The 16,920-nt window shown below is 44.6% G+C and overlaps 1 protein-coding gene across 4 annotated transcripts in view; it reads right to left on the bottom strand.

Annotated features, from left to right (window-relative positions):
* LOC126993538 (protein abrupt-like) overlaps window positions 1-16,920 on the bottom strand; it is a 69,719-nt gene continuing 52,799 nt past the window's right edge. For 2 of the 4 annotated variants that reach the window (XM_050852696.1, XM_050852714.1), the window contains one exon: window positions 1-16,644. In XM_050852696.1, coding sequence (XP_050708653.1) covers window positions 16,349-16,644 — 296 coding nt within the window. In that variant the 3' untranslated portion in view covers window positions 1-16,348. The remainder of the gene's footprint in view (window positions 16,645-16,920) is intronic. The other 2 variants (XM_050852719.1, XM_050852736.1) reach the window with 1 other exon arrangement.

The raw sequence follows: 16,920 nt of genomic DNA, 5'->3' as shown, positions 1-16,920 counted from the left end.
TATATATTTACCTTTACTTGCAGATACATAATTTGGTAAAGTACTAAAGATACAGAGGGACGTTCAGCCAGACTATCTCTGTACCCCGCGCTGGGCAGGGGCCGGGCCAGCGAATACAGCGGGGAGCCAACGCACACACACACACACAGAGATACAGACACATACACACACACACACACACACACACATGGTTGCCTCCACTCTGCCTCCGCTGCCCCGGCTCTCACAATAACTTTATCGATATCCTTTTGAAAGAGAGGAAAAAAAAAATACCGACACTATTATTATTAGATGGCAGTCAAATGCTTAATGTTTACGGTTTTGCGGAAAAGTATTTTATTATTCTCTTAAAAAGGTAGATAATTCCTTTTTCTCGCTACTGGCACATTACCTGATTTCCTTCCATCTTTGTTTGTTTGGGGGTAAAAAAAAAAAGAGCGATAGACCGATTATATCTATCGCTGTGACGGTAGAATCAGGTTTGTGTCATCCACTCAGAGCGCAGATGAACGATGAACAAACAGAAAGACTCGAAATATACACGTACCGCTTTGACACAAGTTGAGGATCGAGAGAATTTCCGTAACACAGCAGCGATGAAATAAAAATAATAATAAATAAATAAATAAATATATAAAAAACGATTGACCGAAAAGGTTGAAACGTATGAAACAGATAAATAAATGTTCGGACAGACAGACAGACTAGTGGCTGAAAAATATATACAGCATAACGTTTTGACACAAGGTTGAGGAGAGAAAATTCACGTAACAGCAACAACAAAACGGCGTAAAAAATAAATAAATAAATAAATAAAAAAATCACGAGACCAAAATAGAATCAAATCATATGAAAATGTGACCCAAACAAGAATCAAATCATATTAACAAGTGACTAACAAAAGAATCCAATCATATGAAAAAGTGACCCAAAGAAGAATTGAACCATATGAAAGTGACCAAAAAATAACTGAATCGTGTGGAAAAGTGACCAAAAAATAAATGAATAGTGTGGAAAAGTGACCAAAAAATAACTGAATCGTGTGGAAAAGTGACCAAAAAATAATTGAATCGTGTGGAAAAGTGACCAAAAAATAATTGAATCGTGTGGAAAAGTGACCAAAAAATAATTGATTTGTGTGGAAAAGTGGACAAAAAATAAATGAATCATGTAGAAAAAAAAAAAAAAAAAAAAAAAAAGTCTGAGATGCATTTGGACAGACAGACAGACTAGTGGCTGGAAATGGTGTATGTAGTAGTAGTACATAATACGGAGCGAGATATACACGGAAAAACAAATGAAGATATATTATATAGTAGAAATTTTCATTGATATGAGAATGAAAATAGTCGATGAGGAAAAGTTACATGTATGGAAACAAAAAATTATAATAATGATAATAAAACAAGTAACGCAAGATCGCTAGTACTGAAAGACGAAAACAAACAGGAAATTTTCACTGATACGATACTGAAAAAGATCGGTAAGGAAAATTTACACGTTTGGAAAAATCTAATGACAAAAAAACATTATTCGCTAGGTTGATATTATTTGACGAAAACAAACACACGCTTCTCAACAATCAATACGATGAAGCAGAATTTTTCGGTGATACGATAATGAAAGTGGTCAGTGAAGAAAAATTACATCTTGGGAAAAAAACAAAAACAGGATTTACCAGATTGCTATTACTCAAAGATGGGAAAAAAAAACACTATCATCTGCTTCTCGACAAACAATACGACGGAGTAGAATTTTTCAGCAATACGATCATGAAAAGTTACACGTTCGGAGAAATAAAAACAGGGTACGCCATATCGCTATTACTCGAAAACGAAAACAAATGCTCTACAATCTGCTTCTTCATAAACCTTTACCCTGAGGACTCACTTGTTCCTCCCACATACCATTCCACACTCAGACTCTCTAAAGACCACATTCTTAAACATATCGGCACCTCAGTTCAGTCCGCCTAGCCTCTCGTAGAAGTTGCTGGGCTTTTCATGAACTGTTTCGTGATGGTAGTGATGGATTTACACAACCCCTGCACCCTGAACTGGAAAATCCCCCCCCCCAATGAAAACCTGGTGTAATGGGGGCCCGATACTTTTAAGAATATGGACTCGCTACCGATCTTCTGTCTCTCCTACACACACACACACACACACACACACACACACACACACATGCACGTAGGGTTGGCCTGCGCTTGATTCCGAGTCATGGGGCAAAGAAACGCATTTATTTAGTTTCGATTTATGAGGCGGCAGTAATCAGACAGTCTTTTTCATCCTTTTAAAACTCCCAAATTCTGTGATTCGTGTATTTCCTGATTCCCACAGCCTTTAACTAGTTTTTTTTTAAGATTCCCATAGCAATCAACACAACTCCTTCCCTTTTATATAACTCCCTTTTAGCCCTTTTCTCCTTATGTCTTAATTTCTTTTTTACTAGTGAATCCGTTATTGAATTTTAAGACAACAGCAAATGACACAACTCTTTCCTTTTTACGTAACTCCCTTTTAGCTCTTTTCTTCTTATGCCTCAATTCCTTTCTTACTGGTGAATCTGTTATCGAATTTCAGACAACAGCAAATGACACAACTCTTTCCCTTTTCCGTAACTCCCTTTTAGCTCTTTTCTTCTTATGCCTCAATTTCTTTCTTACTGGTGAATCTGTTATCGAATTTCAGACAACAGCAAATGACACAACTCTTTCCTTTTTACCTAACTCCCTTTTAGCTCTTTTCTTCTTATGCCTCAATTCCTTTCTTACTGGTGAATCTGTTATCGAATTTTAGACAACAGCAAACAAAACTCTTTCCCTTTTATGCAACTCCCTTTTGGCTCTTTTTTATGCATCTTTGCCTCATAACTTCAGTCGGAGTGCAGGCCATCCTTCTCTTACCTAACTTTCCCTCCCCTTCCCATCACAGGCCTGTCGACATCCCTTCCCATCACTTGCATTTCAATACCCCTTCCCCTACTTTACTTTTTCTACCCTTCCCATCACAGGCTTGGCAACACCCTTTCCCTTCCCATCACTTGCATTTCAATTCCCCTTCCCTTACCTAACTTTTTCTACCCTTCTCATCACAGGGTTGGCAACACCCCTTCCCTTCCCATCACTTGCAGTTCAATACCCCTTCCCTTACTTAACCTTTTCTACCCTTCCCATCACAGGCCAGTAAACACTCCTTCCCATCCAATCACTTGCATTTCAACCCGGTAGCTGCGGGGATCATGTTTCTTAAAGGCCCCTCTAAGCGAGAAAAATGAGAAAAAATCATCACTCACACAAACCATTTCATAATTTATATATATCAATGCATTTGAGATCAGTTTATGCATCATTTATTTTGGGGGTTTATATCATGGCAAAAAATTTGGCCCGTCGCTGGTACACGGTAAAGCCACAAATTTGGCCCGTCGCTGCTACCGGGTTAATTCCCTTCCCCTACTTAACTTTTTCTATCCTTCTCATCACAGGCTTGACACACCTTCCCTTCCTATCACATACATTTCTACACCCCATCCCTTCCCATCACAGGCCTTTCCACACCCCTTCCCCTATCAAACCTTCCCTTCCCTTCCCATCACAGGCCTTTCAAAACCCTTCCCCATCATTCCCATTTCCATTCCCCTATCTAACCTTCCCTTCCTCTCCCATCACATGCTTTTCAATACCCTTTCCCTTCCTATCACAAGTATTTCAACACCCCTTGCCCTACCTAAACCTTCCCCTTCCTTCCCATCACAGGTCTTTCTCCCCTCCATTCCCTTCCTATCACAGGTCTTTCAACACCCCTACCCCTTCCTTCCCATCACTCACATTTCAGCACCCCTTCCTTAACATCACAGGCCATTCTAACACCCTGAGCATAAGTCGTAACCCGTCGCCTTCTCCTCTCGCTTCACCAGTTATTGCATCGACATTGTAAAACCTTCGAGCAGTCTAATTCGTAATGCCTCAGATGAATTATGAAAAGAAAACATCGCGTACAGACTGGCAGCGAGTGTGTGTTTGTGTTTAAGTCTAATGTTCGAAGTGAAAATGAAGAAGACGAGATTTCTTTTTGTGCAATGCAGTGGTAGCTAGTTAATAGGATTAGATGTTATTCTTTGTAGGGTTGGAAGTTACGTTGAATTCCCTGCCTGTAGTTTTGGATCTTGAGGTGAAGAATTACTTGGTGTTTCAGGCAGACTGTCGTGTATGTAGAGTCTGATGGAGATGGTTTATATTGTCTGTGCGTGTAGAAGAAAAATATGGCCTATTGTTAGCGCTACTATTGTTTTATCTAATGTTTGACAATAAAGATGTTGATTTGAACTGAAAATGAGGAGTTTACAGGATTTCATGCTTTTTCGTTTCTCCTCCAAGTTTTCTTTTTTGTTTTTCTTTTACTTATATCTTTTTTTTTTTTAACAAATCTGCACTTTAACCTTTCTTCCAAATATTTTTTGTAAGAGTTTGTGTTATTTCATTGAGTTTGTTTCACGCTTCCCCTGAAAATTCCTGCAGCTGTTTCTTCTCTTCAAAATTCCTGAAGCCATTAATTCCAGTTTCCCACAATTTCTAGTCATTAATTCCTGTTTTTTCACGATTCCTCAAGCCATTCTTATCTTTAAAATTCATACAGCTTACAATTCCTGGTCTTCAAAAATTTCTTACCATTCCTACTTTTTAAAATTCCTACAACTTTCAAAATTCCTGTCCCCCAAATTCCTGCAGCTTATAAATCCTATTCAAAATCCCTATAACCATTTACCATCCAAAAAATTCATTGTCTAAACTGCTTTCAAAAAATCTTTATATCCTTTACTGTTTTTCATAATTCCTGCGGCCCTCCAGTAAATTTTGCACACATACACTAACAAGCCTCTTCAAACGTTCAGTGGCCCCAAAAATATATACTGTCCACATACTTTTCAATGTGTTCTATAGGGTCTATGAGATGCCCTGATTTATGAAGTGGATATGGTATGAATTGCCCGTGATAGAATGGTTACGTCCTGGCGCTTGTTCACGTCTCAATGAAAAGCTGATTGTCACAACATCCTTCACACACTCTCGCCAGGACCTCAGTGCCTGGCTGGATACTGTACTGAGGACAATTTAGGTCAGGGTGTGTTTTATAATCTGTTTTCATAGGCTTGTCCAGTCTACGTAATGTTATCAGTTAGACGGATGGTGTGAGGGTATGGTGCATGCTAAAGATTTGTTCAGCCTCTGAATAATGGTGTCCGGACCCAAAGAAATCCCTCACAGGCAATGTTGACTTTGGTGGTGTTGGGAAGTTTGCATTCTTGACAAGTGCTGAAGGCTGAGTGTTTTCAAGGTATGACATTATCGTCAAATTGAGTGTGGTAATTTTTGTTATGTAAACAGACTTGACGAGGCTTTTTTCACCTGAGGATAATTGACCATAAGCAACACAAGGGAATGAATCTTGAGACAGTGAAGCAGCCACTCGTGTGCAGGAGCATGAACCAACAAACACCAGTGGACCGTGACCACTGCGACTGGCTGTGGGGCGGGCCACACTCTGCTGGTTGGGCAGCAACACATTCCCTCGTGTGGAAACCAAGGTAAAGGTTATATATATGTATATATATTGAATACATTAATTATACTTCAAACACATACCACAAATATGTAGCTTTCTGTGTCTAATAAAGTGGCAAAAGTATATACATACAGACCAAGATCTTTTCACCTAATTGGCAAACTTATCAGGGTAATACAGAGTAATCATCCTGCATCAATTAGTAATTCCTTCTCAACCATCTAATAAAACTAAAAAGAAATAATTTTTTTGGCTCTGCCAATAAGTATATTCCATAACCTAAACAAATCACAGAAAATCAATGTGTTTAACACATAGAGCCAAACTTACAGCTGACTCTGAATCTACAGTTCTAAGTGGGCGAGCGAGGCAGACGGGGCAGCCCTCAGCCCTGCAGAGGTGACTGGCCTCAGCCATTCCAGACCAGACCTTTGTGGTGCTGCTCCAGACTGTGCACCTTTGCCTTGCGCTGCCCGGCACTCACCAGAGCTGTCCCTCACACCTCCAAGAGTCTCTCAGTGGTGAGAGAGATAAGCCGTGCAAGGTCTGGCAGTGATGCCCCAGTGGCTGGCGGCTGCCCCACGCCGCCTCGCACCCACACACGCCTGCTCCACACAACCCACTACCTACTAGCTTATTCAGACCAATCCGACGGCACAAACTGTTAACGGTACGACATCTTGGCATACTTTAGTCACCTGATTAAGACACGCAGAGGTAGATAGTCCCTAACATGAAAAATAATCTATGGCATGAATTTTTCAGTGAATCAAGGTCTGAACAAGTTAGTCATCCCACACACACTGTGTTTAACATTAAAGAACTAATGATCTACCTTATCATGTGTTCTTTCACCAATTAAACCTTTTCTTTCTCCTCGTTGGGCACTCACACGACTACGTCACTAGCGTCTGCGACTACGGCAGTTCGGGAAACAAAAGTGACTTGGCTGAGACACGAAACGTTTGGCTAGAAGAACCAGAAACAGTGAGTGAGTTAATTCGGTTTTCACAAAGTTGACGTTCCAAACCAAAACAGTTCCTGAAGATGGGTTTAAACACTTGACTTCCTACAACACACAATGAACCATTTCAATGTTTTCAACCTTTTCAAATTCTCTTTCTCTCTCTCCCAGTCACTCTTTCTCTCTTACACACACACACACTCACATCACAACAAATTATAACCATACTCTTGCTCTCTCTCTCTCAGTATCATTAAGAAAAGCTTCTGCTCAGAGCTGAACCTTTAAGTAACGATGCTGAGGCCACTGACCACTAAAAGCTATCAATATGCTCCACACCACCAGCACCAACACCAACACACAGGAGGGGGGCAGGATGGCGCACCCACCACCACCGCCACCAATACTCAGCCACACACAACACTGATGCGGCACCACTCACGGACCTGCACCTGGCTATGGGCTGCCTGGACTGATGATGACCAATCTGACTTGAGAGCATCAGTCTGTCCCAAGAATCAGAGAAAATTTTGGACGACTGATGATCTTTGAGTTGTTATGGACTGATGACTGAGGTAGCAGTTATGAAAACAAAACAGTAAATGGCTGATGCAGATTGGTTCCATGATGCTTGGTACCGAAATATTTCTCACATAATTTCTTGGCCTCTTTTGGTGCGTGAGTAATGGTGCGTGTGTGCGTCGCGCAATGCCGCCCCCCGTTCCGGGCCAGGTGCTTGGCACCCGGCACCCAGCACTCCGGAGATCCTGCGTGACATGCTTTCAGCATTCTGAAGTCCTACTTATTACCATCACAGCATACAAAGCTTCTGAAGCTAAAAACCTATTAAGCGGCAGTGTCTGATTATTGACAAGGTGGCCGCCGCTGCCAACGCCTCGGGCACCGACCCGCCGCTGGCCCAGGCCAAGGCGCGGAGCTGGGCGGGTCTCGGCCACGATGAAGTGACTCCTTTAGTTGCTTGCCGAGGGTGTGTGGCAGCTGGGCCGTCCTTGTTTACAAATGATATCCCGTTGTGGAGAAAAGTCTCGTACCGGCGTACAATTGGCAAGTGGCGGTGCCAGGCTCGTCTTCCTTCGCGCGTCCCCAGAACACTTAGCTCATAGCGTCCAATACTGCCTCGTGAGGTGGCTCCAGGAGCCTCTCCGGGAAATTCCATTAATACTATTCTAAATCACAATTAGGACTCACAGCATTGCCATATTCCAACACATGAACCTGGTTAATACAGCTTCCCTGCGCGGCCTCACGCCCGCCGCGGGGCCGGAACACTCGCGGCCCCGGGCATCCGCTCTCCACCGATCACTAAATACAAGAAGCACACAGAAAAAAGATACAATTTGAGAAGCACAAAAATATATGAATCTTGTTGAGTTTGTCTTGAGGACTCGAGGACGATACATTGTAAGGTTTGTCGAGACACTTGATATGAACAGAGTCAGTGCGGCGTGTCAGGCGTGGTGAGGCAGAAGTTTTGGGTAGGTTCTCACGAGACATGCATTAACCAGCGTTCTGTGTCACAAGCACCATAAGTCAACTCCCCAGCACGATAATTACAGTACAAATTAGCAGAACCAGAGTAGCGGCGGCGGCGGCGGCGGCGGCGAGCTCAATACAAAACAAGGAACTGTCTGGCTTCCGTCCCAAGCCCTTGCGGTAAATCAAATCTGGAAGAGTCCGTCCGTAACAACTGCTTAGCTTTAAGGGAATCGAGGTAGTGGTCAGGGGTGTAGTGTACATAGTGTAGCTTCCCTAGAAAAGTGTTGAGTGGGTGTTCCTTCCCCAGGCACGAGACACCATGCCAGACAGCACCAGAGACAGCAATGGGAGGTGTATAACAGCTTCCCACTCTGCTCTGAGAGGTATAACAACATCAAACAGCACTCAGAGATGTTTGACAACCCGTAACTTTCCTCAACTTCCTCCTATGTGCTGTTTGCAGATGTAACAGCAACAGAAGCAGCCCTGGGAGGTGTCTGACAGCCTCCCACTCTGTCATCTGTGTGCTGCTTTAGGATGCTTAGAATGCTGGAGGTGAAACAGCATCAGTAGCAAGAGGTGTCTGACAGCCTTGCACACTGTTACACCCATGTGCCGTTGCGAGAAATCTTGAGCCTGGGACAGAACAGCACCCAACACGCCCTTAGTGCACTTACTCGCTCTGTAACCCGGGTATTAGACAACCATGGGATAGCATGAGATGCCTCCCTCACGGCTGTGGTTTTAGTAGTACACGCAAGTGACAACAACTAGGATTAGACAGCCTTCTCCGAGTAATAGTTTATCTACAAGCTGTTTCTCGGTGCATGGTCTCCCCCTTCAGTTCCTGCAGATATCACAGAATATCTTACGCCTTCCTCAGAGACGTGGAGAATGACACGTCTCTCTCCCAATGGTCAAACCAGTCAACTAAAAGAGGAAGTGAGGTTAGGAGTGGCGTCGGAGGTGGTGCAGCTTCCCACACCCTCACAGCAGCTCAGGACACAGCTCCAGGACTAAAGCGTGAACCATAATCTGGACACAATGTTATCAAGCTGCCGTCAAGGCGTGAGGGGCTGCCCCCGGCCACTGAGGTACAGACAGCTCACATCCTGCTCCGCCACGCCTCAGGAAGCAATTTGTCTGGCTCAACACTCGTCCGCCGCGTGGCGCTGAACATTTTCTCCACAACAACGACAGCGCAGGAAACCCTCCTTACGGACCGCGGCTAAGCCGCAACACTCGAGTCCATCACATTGAAATATCACATAAAACAAATCATTAAAACAACTCTTGAGCTTCCCGGTTCCTCCCGCGCTGTGTTCCGTCACAACACCTAGTAAGGGACAATGGTTTGCGTCAGCGTCGCCGCACGTCGCTGACGCTCGACACAACTTGGCGATGCCCCTCGGGGCGATGACTGACCCTCAGCTCTCTTCCCCTAACACACAAGATAAAGCTTGCAAACAATAGCATAATACACTTGAGACTCTTGCATTGCGACCATAAAGTAATTTCTTCAACTCCACTAAACATATATAGTATATATATATAATAAGGAACTTTAGAAGAAGTATAATATAAAGTTATCTTTAAATAATAAGACCAGCTCCCTTTTTTTACAGACTAAATCCCTGGAATTTTCAAGCAAATATAATATTCTGGAAGCTACCAAGCAACGCCTGCAACTCTGCTCACCAGTTCCCGCCACAGGCACAGAGAAGACTCTCTCCCGTTCCAGGGAAGGCCGCCCCCCCGCCACACTTGTGACACTCCTGCTGCAGCACAGCAGCCTGGGCCTCGCCTTCCTCCTCTGAGGCGGCACACGCGTGGCCGCCGGTGCTGGCACAGGCTTTGCATCGCGGCGGCAGTGTGCGCCTCAGGACTAACTAACTAACACACACACGTTATTTGTATTATCCGCAGAGGTGAGCAAACTATCAACGCAATGAAACTTTGCCAAACGCCCTTAATGGTCTTCTCGACTCTTGCTGAAACAAATGATGAAAAGATTCGATGTTTGAATTTATCCCACGGAGAGTTGCTTTGCAGTCAGTAGGAGGAGGAAAAAAATATATATACTTTACCTTAAGACTAAACCAAGAAGCTACATAAAGACTCTAACAAAGAATAAGATGAGTCATCCTAGGAAACTCATAATTAAAATATATCAATATAAAACATCATCTAACAGACAACAAGACATTAAACACAGTAATGGTTGAATATTCACGGCGTTTTCCTTGAGCAATGGCGGAAAAGGTCGTCCTTCCATTCAGACAGACTGAGGCATGAACATTAAGAGTGAGGGTATATACAATCATTAGATCATGTCACACTATCATGCTTAATATGTATAGAGATTGAGTCCATGGTGTGCTGAGCAGGCCAAAAGGACGAGCGAATGACTGGCTGATACGGACTGTGCCTTGGGGCCACATCTTAGGTCCAGGTGTTAGGTGGACGCCTTGCGTTAGAAAAAAATGCTAGAGGTGTCTGTTAGGTCAGATGTTACTCAGTTCAATGCACTACAGCCTGCGACTCTCCTTTGATCTTCCCTTAAATACCTTGCAGTCAGAGAGCATTGAGCATATCTATTTGTCCCTTCAGTGCACTTCAGATACTGACAGTTTTCTTCTTATAAATAAATTGCACTATGAAGGTGATTACAATGTTGTAAGGCCTGAAGTATGATGACTTTTCTTACTTGGAGATTTAAACAGAACATTGAATTTTCTCTTCCTGTAAATAACTTGCAATAAAATGGTGCTTAGAATATCTGAAGACCTGAAATATGGTGACTGTTTTTACTTGCAGGTTTAAACAGAACATTAAATTTGTCACCTTTGATGACAATAAGTATTTGATGTCATACTCAAATTATTACTGCAATGCATCTTAAGTTTTGAGCAATATTTATAAACCATTACATAAACAGAAACTAAAGGATGATCAATTTTTTCCCTTTTGACCAATCTGGAATTCTGGTTCTTGCAATGTAATACAAAAACTGAGATGTTGTTTGTACAGAAGAAAAGTTTAAGGGCCACGTGAATTTTAATACATATGTGCTGAGACTATGTTATCATTCTCTTAGGCATTCCTATGTTCCTCTGGTCTATTTAGTGACACACAAAGACACTAGTGAGGCCTTCAATAACTAGTAGGGAATTAAGGGAATCATTTGGAGCCAGAGCTGAGTCACCATCGCAAACACCTTACACCACAGCACAGTTTTTTGGTTGAGTTTTCCAATGAGTGTTTGTTTGTTAGTTTGTTTTGTCAGCACACCATGAGAACCATATCACACATCTATATTTTACATCACCCCACTAAACGTTATTTACACTGAGATAATAATGATAATAATAGTAATAATCATCAAATCAGAATAAACAACGGCGGAAACAAACCTGCCTGAATTATGCCTTGTGGGGTGATAGGGGACAAAGGAGGTGGTGGAAGAGAGGGCCAAAAATAAGTGCTTTTATCCATGAACCGTCTGACAGAGGGGGAGGATCGAGGAGCTTTGTGAAGGGTTCGACTGACTGCAAGACACGCCAGCACGCAGCTCACATGTTACCTGAAAACTGTGGACCAAGCCACTCCACATGACAAAGAACAGCTGATTGGTACGAACGTGGATGAACTAAGATGCATCACGTCAACTACAGTGAAACACGTCATGATATTCCTTCCTAATGAAAATGGACATTGAACTTACTGTTAAAATGTATGTAAATGTAAAAATATTCCCTGTAGTATCTAATAAACTGTCTCACAGCGGCATATGATAAAATACATATCCGGAGCGCCCGCCCTGACCGTCCCTCGCGGGCCCGGACTGGCGGGTCGCCCCGGCCATCCGGCTGATACAGTATACTGGGTGGGGGAGCGCGGGGTCGCCCGGACCGCCGGGGCAGAGCCACAGTTGTGAAGGCAAGGAAAATTTACCTTAGTGAGTTCCGTCTACAGTGTTTTCTCCTCCCATGGGCTGAGAGGCTACATGCGGCACCGCAGCGCGGCGCACAAATCAGAGGTATCGAGGAGGTATCATTATTGCATTGCTTTGACCTGAGTGGACACCGGCCTCACCCATGTCCACGAGTAACCACTCCTACAACTTAGGAATAACTTTGATCTACCGGCTTCGGGGCGCGGCAGGCTGACCACCCACGGCCGCCCTGCACCCCGCGATACACACCACCCTGAGGGGCAGCCCGGCACATCCGTCCGCCCCGGTGCCCCCGCACTCCCCCATCGTGATTATAACGTCTGATTCCTGAGGTAGAGAAGATACCGGTATGTGTGAAGGCGGGGGCCAGGAAAGCATTGTCAAAACTACGTTCAGTGTTGGTACTGCATCGTGCTGACTCTGAAAATTATTCAAGTTAACTGCATAAAACAAATTGTCTGGGAAAACAACACCTGGTTGTTGGTATTTGCTAGATCTGTTATGCACTGAATGTATCCAAACTATGATAAAAATTGAGTCGTCGAATATATTCCCAAACAATGTTCTGAGGTATTGAGGTTGTGCCCACCCTGAACAGCCATGCGTGGCCTCGCAGTACTGGGTGACCGCTTCCCTGGCCGCCGCTTAGTTAACTATGGACTGTAACCTGCATGGCTTTCGTAAAATGAGTAAAACAACTGTGATACAAAATTAGATAAATAAAAAGTTCTACTATAGCATCAAATAATTACAATATACTTTGGGATGCACTGTAAATATATACAGACATATTTCTACAAAGAACCAGCAATTACACTGACATACAGCATTGATGGAGGCCAAGTCTTTCTTGCTTACTAGCGGAAAAGATGCACAGAAACTCCTGACTTTATTCCTGATAATGACACTGTTTGTACTAAATGGATGATGACACGAGAGCCCCCGCCGGCCCCACAGACCACCGCCACCACTGCCGCCGCCTTGGAGCAGGCCGCCACTGAGCGTCTGCCTCCCACAGCCGAGCACAGCCCTGCATGGGAGGCAGAAGAGGTAAAAACATCCAGTCTCAAAATATAGGCTTGAGGTAATGCCGCAGAGGCTCGGCAAGCTTCAGGCGCGGTGCTGAGGCTCCGGCAGGTCTGTGGCGTCGCCAGGAGTCCACCTAAATTTATGAAACAAGGAAAACAACGGGTGGGGGGCGGCCCTGCAACACACCAGCTGGCGCCCCGCACGCCCCGTGCACCACCGCCCCGCCGAGCAACCCAGGCCCAGCGCCCCAAGCAAGTGCCTGGGGCACCAGCAACCTCGGCTGCCCAGGTGGGGACATGCATGGCCTGGGAGTGTGGCAGCGTGGTGGCTGCCGCTGCACCCAGCAAGGCCGCTGTGTGCACTGGGGTCGCCATGGCCAGCGTCACGAGGCCGCCGTGCCGTTGCATCACCACAGGTCCCTGCCCTGATTCCTGAGGTTGAAATGCAAACCTGAATAATGAATTTAATTAAATTAAACTGTTTTTACTAAGGTTGTGATGAGGAGTACGAAGATCACAAAAAATACTTGTGTTTGTGATGCCTTTCCATTAGAAAGGGAAATTTCTAATGAAAAAGAAACCTGCAAACTAGTGATTCTATCTAAGTCAATGTTTTCCCTTATACACAGCAACGGCATGTGACAAAAGTAAGGAAACGACTCTTTCTTCAGTAAAAATAGTAAAAATATATTATTGGCTCTTCTGCATGGCTTATCCCAAGAGTGTCGGCCGGGCGTGTGCCGGGGACCGCTGCCGCCTGGAGGGACTCACGCTGCGCCGCCGCCGCCGCCCCAGCCGCTGAGGCCAGGCGGCCGCCGCCGTGCCATGGCAGCACAGCCGGGCAGGACACAGCCTGCCCACACTGGTGCCCACTCAGGGAAGGTCAACAAACTTATCACACATGGAGTTCCACGTCTAAGATAACCTGGCAGGGCTTCATAATGAACGGTAAAACAAAGGAAGGTGGCACTCCTTGATTCCCTGAACCCATTATTCCTTCAGCTTAAATAGCCTGACATGACTTCCTAAATGAATGGCTAAACAAAGGAAGATGGTGCTCCTTTACTCCCTAACTCAATTTTTACTTTAAGTAAGATAACATAACATGGCTTCCTTAATGACTGGTATAACAAAGGGAGAATCACATTCCTTTATGCTATAAAACCAACACTTTCCTCAACTAAGATAACCAGAAGGTCGCCCTACATGGCTTGGTCAAGGGCACAACAGAGTGGAGGGACGAGGCAGCAGCAGCGGTCCCGGACAGAGCCCTCCTAACATGTACTTTACTCCCTGACTGAGTGACGCCTGGCAGCCTCTCAACGCTCCGGGCTACCTCAAGGTCAAGTGGTGACTGGTTGCTAGGCGGCAGAAGCGTCACTCTTGAGTTGCATCGATAATTTGGACTCGGACTAGCGTGTGTCTTGAACTGATAGGCGGCGGAAACTAAGTGTGATTTGAACTACAGAACCGAACCAGTGACAGATGGTGATGAGGTAAGAAGTTTGTACAGTAGTTTGAGCATTCTAAGATCCTCCAAGTATTATTATTACATTATTATTATTTATTATTATTACGATTATTATTATTAGCTTTATTGTAGTTATTACCAGCGTTATTAATAGTATTACTAGTATGATACAAACAGTACCAACGAAAGTGCTGTCAGTGTACTTGCTTCTTTCTTAATGGTATTAGAGTTACAAAACATTCCTGAAAGCCATTAGATGAGGTTGTCGGGGCGCGCGCCGAGACCCGAGGGGAGACTGGCCAGCGGAGGACCCGGATGAAGCTCGAGGTCGTCCGCTGGCTGGCACTCACGACGTCGAGGCCTCGGCAGCGCCTCTCAGAAAGTCTCTGGACGATCTGAATCACATATTCTTCGGAGAAAAATAATAAAAAGACCGTCAGAACCGCCAGAAACACATCTTTAGCGTTTATCTCCCTGCAATATGAGGACAAGATATCTGCATCATCACAGCACGAACGACCACCAGACGCGGCCGGCGGGGATGGGGTGAGGGTTGGGGCGTGAGGTGAGGTGGTGGGGGGTGGGAGGGGTTGGAGGGCATGTCTGGGTGCAGGACCAAGGATCATGTATATCACCTTCTCATGAGTACTCACTATGACCATGTAATATTGTCTCAAGCGCTGCGGAGCTCACACTTGTAAACATAACCTGATGTTGGTTCACTATGTACGATGATTTCCATATGGAGGAGACTCAAGCCAATCGGATGCTGCGACAAAACTGAGAAAAAAAGGCTTATCCCATACGGAGTACAAATACGTATGGCTTGGACTATATCAGATCTCCATATAATTGGCTTAATTTTCGATTAGTTAGAGTGGCTGTGTTTACAAGCTACTACTGATATAAAACTGAGGTAGAGTGTTGATTGGATAACCTGATGAACATACCTGCATGAACAGCATAACAATGAACTGTGTAGTGTGGGCACAGAACTCAGGCCTCGGGGTGTAGGGCTAAGAACTTAGGACCCGTACAGTATACTTTCATCAAGTAGGACCCTACACCTGCAGAGAACATCGCGGTTGTCCACCTCAAGGACTCCCAAGGATCGCAAAAGTGTGCAGAACATTTCTACAGGATCTGAACCACCTGGAATCATAAGGAGTGGCAGTAGGAGGGAATTTAAGGCGTGTAGGTGGTGAGACATGTGTGAAAAAGTGTTAAGGAGTGAAGGATGTGCCTGTAGGGGTGTGGCAAGAAGTACAATGCATGTGTGTGGACAGTACTATAGATTTTGTGAAAGTAGGAGAGACAGAGGGTGTGTAGATGAGGCAAGTAGGACATTATGTTTAGGAGTGAAGGACATGCCTGCAGGAGTGTGGCAAGAGGTAGAATGCATGAAGGTAAGTGTGTAGACAGTATTATAGATTTTGTTCCCTCCAGAAGATAAGATTAATGTGCAAATGTGATGGTGAGTGTGTCAGGATGAATGTATCGAGGTTATATTCAATTTTTTCTCTCTCTTAGTGAATGAACGAATTGACGAGGAGGCAAAGGGAGGAAGAAGAAAGCGTTACCGACATTATCAGAGAATATAATTAATGTGTGTGTTTTAGGAGTGGCATAAGTAGAAAGTCTTACTATCATTAATATTTGCCAAGTGTCCTATATGTTGAAGCTCAGAAGAAGGAAGAATCAGTAAGAGGAAGGAATACATTAGGAGTGGCAGAGGAGGAAGAAGAAAGCCTAACCATCATTAATAGTGTGTGTGTTGAAGCTTAGAAGAATCAGTGAGAGGAAGGAATACATTATGATCACAGCGTGTGGACAGAGCACCCTTATCTCCTTTGTTACATACGACTGTTACTGCCCCTTGTACAGGCCAGAGGAGTGACCAGCCGCGCCGCCGCCCCCGGACACAGAACCACCTGCATCCGGGGCTGCGGCGGTGTCCTGGACATTGGCATTCTTAACTCCAGGATGGTAGGAGTTGATGTGCGTCCATAGGGAGTACTTGTTGCGGAAGACCTTGCGACAGTAGAGACACAGAGCCTCTTCCTGAACTGAGTGTCTGATCTTGAGGTGCTTCTTGAGGTTGGCACGGTTGCTGATCAGTTTGTGGCACACCGGGCATGGACGCGCCTCATACGGGTTGTCCTCTGGGGAGAAGAAGAACAGGCACTGTAAATGTTGGTCAGTTGGTTGATCAAGGTTACATCAATGGTCTACTAACTTATCTTTAAAAGTAATGTAATGTTATGTAATGTTTATAGAGAAAGGGTAAAGCTAAACAGGACTACCTAATACTTAAAACTGAAACCACACATAAGTACTGAGTTCTAGGCACACTCCCACACACTGCCACTGCTATGAGACCTCTGTGTGTAACCCTTCCAAGTGTTCCGGCATCAGGGACTTGTAAACTTACCATAAGG

This window comes from Eriocheir sinensis, chromosome 7, assembly GCF_024679095.1.
Source record: "Eriocheir sinensis breed Jianghai 21 chromosome 7, ASM2467909v1, whole genome shotgun sequence".
Taxonomy (NCBI): Eukaryota; Metazoa; Arthropoda; class Malacostraca; order Decapoda; family Varunidae; genus Eriocheir; species Eriocheir sinensis.
The sequence above is the reverse complement of the archived record's forward strand: the minus strand, read 5'-3'. Positions and strand labels throughout refer to the sequence as shown.